The sequence below is a fragment of the Culex pipiens genome, chromosome 3 (genome assembly GCF_016801865.2).
Source record: "Culex pipiens pallens isolate TS chromosome 3, TS_CPP_V2, whole genome shotgun sequence".
Classification (NCBI taxonomy): domain Eukaryota; kingdom Metazoa; phylum Arthropoda; class Insecta; order Diptera; family Culicidae; genus Culex; species Culex pipiens.
The window spans coordinates 154,428,556-154,434,930 of record NC_068939.1 but is presented as its reverse complement, the minus strand read 5'-3'; the positions used below and the strand labels follow the sequence as shown (position 1 = coordinate 154,434,930).

At 36.9% G+C, this 6,375-nt stretch overlaps 1 protein-coding gene across 1 annotated transcript in view; it reads right to left on the bottom strand.

Moving 5' to 3' along the window:
- Window positions 1–234: 234 nt before the first annotated feature.
- Window positions 235–6,375, bottom strand: part of LOC120416955 (neuropeptide SIFamide receptor-like) — a 46,630-nt gene continuing 40,489 nt past the window's right edge. Inside the window, exons 5-9 of the mRNA XM_039578859.2 lie at window positions 2,666–2,810; window positions 2,470–2,581; window positions 1,460–1,660; window positions 1,112–1,223; window positions 235–1,049 (exon numbers count right to left, since the gene is read on the bottom strand). Of these exons, the coding sequence (XP_039434793.1) occupies window positions 691–1,049; window positions 1,112–1,223; window positions 1,460–1,660; window positions 2,470–2,581; window positions 2,666–2,810 (929 nt within the window). The 3' untranslated portion in view covers window positions 235–690. The remainder of the gene's footprint in view (window positions 1,050–1,111; window positions 1,224–1,459; window positions 1,661–2,469; window positions 2,582–2,665; window positions 2,811–6,375) is intronic.

The window sequence follows — 6,375 nt, the reverse complement described above, 5'->3', positions numbered from 1 at the left end:
ATGCTATCAAAACAAACATAAAGTAAACAAAATAAATGCAATTAAAAATATTAAAAATCGATCAAGAAAAACATTTAAAAAAAAGAGAATTTAACTTTTTCCTAAAAAAGTGGCTCAAAATGACCTCCTGACGATGGGATACACAAAAAAAAAACAAATTGGGCATTAGAAGGTAAAATAGAATGCTTTTCTCAATCATTAAAATATCAGAGCAAGGATGTTTTAAAATTCGTTTTATATTTTTTATTTTACCCTAAGATGAGACCAACAATTTTTACTTCGTTCTGAGCAAAATATCACAAATAGACGGTACGAAAATAGACGATATTTTTTAATGATGTTCCCTACATCGCACTATTGTGTGTTTTGGCATCAAATGCGGCTTATATGTTTGTAAATATGAATAATTTAATATGATAATTTTACTTTAAAAACACTATTTACTTGATTTTATTGTTTGTACTGCTGCGTTTGCGCTTGCAGATGTTTCGAACTCTACAATGGATACAAACACTCTGCTCTGCGGTAAGGCTTCTTATATGATGCTGCCTAACACGTGACGCTATGCGGGTTTTTGGGGGAGACTTAATGCTAAGGTTATGTAATGGGAAAATGTGTGACCTTTCTTAAAGTTCGGCTAAAAATTTCTCATAATTAAAACGGACTCGTTTGTAGAGTGGACCGCGAATGCTAGGTGAGTTCACTCAATGAAACCACTTTGGTAGACTGCGAGTACCGCATCGGTCCACACTGGACCGGCTTTTGGCCGTTGTTGATGGTGGCATGGTGGTGGAGATGGTTCCCGTTGCGGACGTAGTGCTTTTCCGAACGTATTCGTCGCAGCACCTGGTCGCGTGCCTCGTCGCTACGGATCACCGTCGTGGGCAGCACCCAATCATCATCCTCTCCGGCGCAACACGTTCGAAACAGGTGCCAAAAGCCGGCCCGAAACTTCCGGTTCATGAAGGCGTACAGGATTGGGTTGATGCAGGAGTTGGCCGCACCTAGCCACTGGGCCACCGGGAGAACACCCAGGATTAGGGTTTGCACTGGTGAGAAAAGTGAGATTTAAGGGATAGATCGAACGATAGAAATGTGTATCGTAACTTACCTGACTCGTCATAAACCAGGTCGCCTCCGAACTTTACGAAGCAGAATATCGCGTACAACGGTAGCCAAGAAATGATGAAAGTAACGATGACGACAAATATCATTTTCACCACCTGTTGGGGGAAAACAGAACAGAGAGCGGATAAAAAGGTTAACGAATCATGTGTCATAAAGCTTGCCTTCCAGGGAATTGAGATAGGACTTAACCCTTGTCTCGAAAGAAAAGTCAGGTGGGCCAGAATTCACATGCACAACACGTTGAACTGTAAAACGTGTGACTGATGGGGACGCATGGTTCACCACCACCAAACACGTTAATCTCCGCTAAAAGCCTCCCGCCAAATCCTACCTTCACTTTGCTCCGGTTGTACACCTCGCTTTTCCGGCTGATGATCAGATCCCGGGGCAGCTTCCGGTAGGCGACGTTTTTCCAGATGATTACGTAGCAGACGGATATCACAATCAGCGGCCCCAGGTAGCACAGAAACAGGTTGGCGAACAGAAAGTACCAGCTCTCGGAGGCCGGCGAGGGCCACAGCTCGGTGCAGATCTGAAAGTAAATGAGCCAATAAGCCGGGGTCGTTTCGTCTGGGAAAGTGAATTGGAAATGAATTGGAGACGATTTTGCCGAACGCTAGGACGTGCGAAATTTGATCAGCGATTGGAAATAACAAAAAGGTGTCTCTGTTATCCTTCTCTCTAAACGATGCATATTTGATGTGGTTTTCAGAAGCTTGATATTATTCATTCGTCTGAAATACTTAATCAATTGGTTCCTAAGAACTCATTATTTGTACTGCACCAAGTTCTTATTGATTCATTACCCATTCCATTTTGAAAACATTTTGTTTTGCCGAAACCATGTTATTTACTAAAAAAAAACGATTGTTCTATTATTTGTTAATACAAAAATGCATAACCAGATTAGATGAAGATTTGAACATAATTAATTTCTAAAAATTTAATCACAAATTTCAATTAGAATGATCTGGGTTTTTCGTATTTCTATGTAATTTAACAATGCTCAGGAGTAGCAATTTTACTATAAACTTGTAGATATTGTTTTATCTTTGTTAGGTGTAGAAAGAAACAGAACAATGAAAATAAATGAGTCGATTTAATTTCATCTAATTTTATCAATAGCTTTTATTCATTCCAAATTCTAGTGAAATTCGTAGAAGTTCCAAGATCCTTGTCACGTTGATCCTGCCCACGTAATTGTCTTCTTATGAAAGCGTTAAGGCACGCCAATCTAAAAACGCTTCAAATCCATTACCAAATTCAAGAAGCATCTTGCAAAAAAAAGTTCTTACGTTTCTCCTCCCCCCAACCCCCTCACCACAAAACTCGCTCACTTACCTGCGCTATGCTGCCCGGAATCCCAATTGGTTTGAGCGTAAACACAAACAACCACGGAAGATTGATACCCAGGGCAATGGTCCAGATGATGGTGACTATCACGCGGTACTGTCTGAGCGCGTGCGTTCCAAAAAAAAAAAAGATGAAAGGAAAAGTAGTTAAATTTAGGCCATTTGGTGGCTCCTTGGACACCCACCTGGTCGTGATGGTGCCCGAGATGGGAAACGAAATGGCCACGCAGCGCTCGATCGAAATGGCCATCAGGGTGTTGACCGAGGCGGACACCGAGACGCCCTGCAGGTAGGAGACCGTCTTGCAGAAGAACACCCCCAGGATCCAGGCTGGAAGAATAGGTATGGCAAAAAGTATGTCACTCGATTAGATTTTGTTAACACATTTTTAACAGTTTTAGCACCACCATTTCATAAACTGATTGGGTTTTAGATTTCCCTCATGAGTCAATCAAATGAAACTTTCGCAGCAATTTTCATTTAATTTTGTGACAAGCGTGAAGTTTCCCAAAGAAAAATTAATAAAATATCGTTCAAATAGCTTCATTATGCTGAAGATCGATGATCCTATTGCCCTCTCTGTGTGTCTATAATTTCACCATTGAAGAAAAGTTCAACATTTTCTGCTAATGAAATTTTCCGCACAAATGAAACCCGATTTTGTATTCTTCTCGGAAGGAACACCTCTGTGAAAATTACCAAGTGTATCGATGAGGTGTTCTTTATTCTAATCATGCCTGGGGGATTTCGCCGAACTGGTAATTGGTAGACCATTGTCACGATGGTGATGGAAGCGTCTTGTGGAGCTCCCACGGGACGTGTTCGCGACATTCTAAATTGCAAAAAATATGTTTTTGCTTTGTATTCACGTTTTGATCATATTTGGATTGGAGGTTATTTTATTCAAAAATTTAGGCTCTTTTAATTTTATATTGATCAATTTAATTAAAACTACCTTAATTGTTACGAAAGTATCATTTGTCTTAAAAAAGTGGTAAGAGCTAACAGTTGGCATTTCTGTTCAAACGTCGGTTAAATTAATTTCTTGATCGACTTTATGGCAAAAAATGCTACATTGCAAAAATGCAACATTACAGGGAAAATTCAGTTATTGTCAGATCAAAACAGTTTCCCCTTCTATAAAGAAGAGAAAATTCTACTTTAAAGAGAAAATTAAACTTTGGCAGTAGTTATCACAAGTTAAAAAAGTTTTCCATTCTTTAAAGAAGGGACAATTCAGCTTTTATCAGCAGTTATCACAAGTCCAAAGGGATTTCCAACATTAAAAAAGAGAAAATTCTACTTTAACCCTTTCAAGCCTGAATTTTGGAAAAAAATATTTTTTGAGTTAATTGGGTACTAAAGCCCTATGTCAATTTTTATGTACAACGGTAGAAAACACGATTAAAAACCATTTATGATAACTTTTTTTTCATTTTAATGCTATTTTTTTTTTGACAAGACAACATTTTTTCGATGGATCAACTATGGTCCCCTTGGAACGAGCTGTCAAGTAGGAGCTTTTCTGTCAAGAAGGACCGCGAGGTTAATTTTTCAAAATTGATTTGAAAATCCATTTTAAACTCTTTGTGGTCGTACAAAGGGTCATTGTACTCAGAAAAATAAGCTTTACCACTGTAAACAATAATATCAGCAATCTAAGCTTCATTTTAGGACCCAATTATGGGAAAATGATTCTTATGACCATACGAAAATTCGTGCTTGCCAACCATCCACATTAACGACCCCCGGGTCTTTTGTGGTCTCTATTGCAAGTTTCTGCTCGAATCAGGAGTCCGAAGGCTTGAATGGGGAGAGCACCCAAACCTCTTTTTACTCCAAGGAACCTTCCACCCCAGTGTTTGAACTGACGACCTTTGGATTGCGAGTCCAACCGCCGCTAGCGATTCCACCGGAGTAGATTTGGTTTGGTGTGTTGTTTGTACTTATGGCATGGAGACAACTCCTACACCTGGAATGACTTAACGGCCTAACAGCCAAGGCCGGGACCGACATTTTACTTCCTCATCCGATGGAAGGTTGTAGCAGATGGGAATCGAACCCAGAATCATTCGCTTACAAAGCGGACAGCGTAACCATTCGGCCACGCACTGCCACTTTCACACCTTATGTAAACTCTCATTTGAGTGAAAGGGATACTCTATTGTTTACAAAAGTTATGTGCCCTTTTGAAATGTTAGGCTCCAATTATAGGTTACTTTTGAACAATTTTCATTTTTGGGTCATATATGACCCATCAGGCCTGAAAGGGTTAAAGGGAAAATTTAAAAAAAAATCACCAGTTATCTCAAGTCAAAGCCGAGCAATTCTCTACGAGATCGGTCTTTTTGAGGAATTTTAATTTTTGTATTTTTTAATCCGACTGAAACTTTTTTGGTATGCCCAAAGAAGCCATTTTACATTATTAGTTTGTCCATATAATATTCCATACAAATTTGGCAGATGTCCATACTAAAATGATGTATGAAAATTAAAAAAAAATATCTTTTGAAGGATTTTTTTTATCGATTTGGTGTCTTCGACAAAGTTGATGATTTTTTTTTTCATCGATACTGATTTAAAAAAAAATCAAAATATTGGTCGCAAAAATGTTTCAACTTCATTTTCCGATGTAATATGCAATCAAACAGTACTTTAGTTAAATTTTGACAAAGTGCACCGTTTTCCAGTTAAAGCCATTTATAAGTAACTTTTTTGAAAAAAAGTTTTTTTTTAATTAGTGCACATCTTTGGCCACTTTTGAAAAAAATATTTTTGAAGAGTTGAGAAAATTCTCTATATTTTGCGATTTTGAACTTTGTTGATACGAGCCTTAGTTGCTGAGATATTGCTATGCAAGTGATTAAAAACAGGAAAATTGATGTTTTCTAAGTCTCATCCAAACAAACCACCATTTTCTAATGTCGATATCTCAGTAACTTATGGTCCGATTTTCATTGTTAAAATATGAAACATTCGTGAAATTTTTGGATTTTTCGAAAACAATTTTTTCAATTTTTTTAAATCAAGACTAACTTTTCAAAAGGGCCAAACATTGAATATTACGCCCTTTTAAAATGTTAGTCTTGACTTAATTTTTTTTGAAAATATTGGTTTCGAAAAGATAGAAAAATTTCACGAATGTTTCATATTTTAACATTGTAAATCGGAACATGAGTTGCTGAGATATCGACATTAGAAAACGGTGGGTTGTTTAGGTAAGACTTAGAAAACATCAATTTTCCTGTTTTTAATCACTTGCATGGCAATATCTCAGCAACTTAGAGTCGTATCAACAAAGTTCAAAAAAGCAAAATATAGAAAATTTTCTCAGCTTTTCAAAAATATTTTTTTCATAGGTGGGCAAACATGTGCACTTATTTAAAAAAATTAAAACTTCGGCTATTTTCAAAAAAGTAACCTATAAATGGCTTTAACTTGAAAATGGTGCACTGTATCAAATTTTTACTAGAGTATTTATAGATTGCAAATTTGATTTTACATCGGAAAAAGAATTTGAAATTTTTTTGCGACCGATATTTCAATTTAAAAAAAAAATCAGTATCGATTTAAAAAAATCATAACTCGGCAAACGATTTTTTGCACAACCCGGAAATTTCTGAAAAGTTGGCTTTTTATGTCCCCTAAAACAGATAAAAAAATAAAAAAATTAAAAATCGTGTTTTTTACAAACAGCGATAGAATAATCATCATCAAAAGAAAATCTTTGGATGTTCATCAAGAGAAAAAATCCTAAGAGAGCATGCTCTCCTCTCTCGCGCATGAAAGATCGGTAAAAAGAATTAAAAAAAATCATCATCTTGATTATTCGGCGGAACATCTTATTCACAACTAAACTTGCAAGTGTAACGTTACACGTCGGAAATTGGCATGT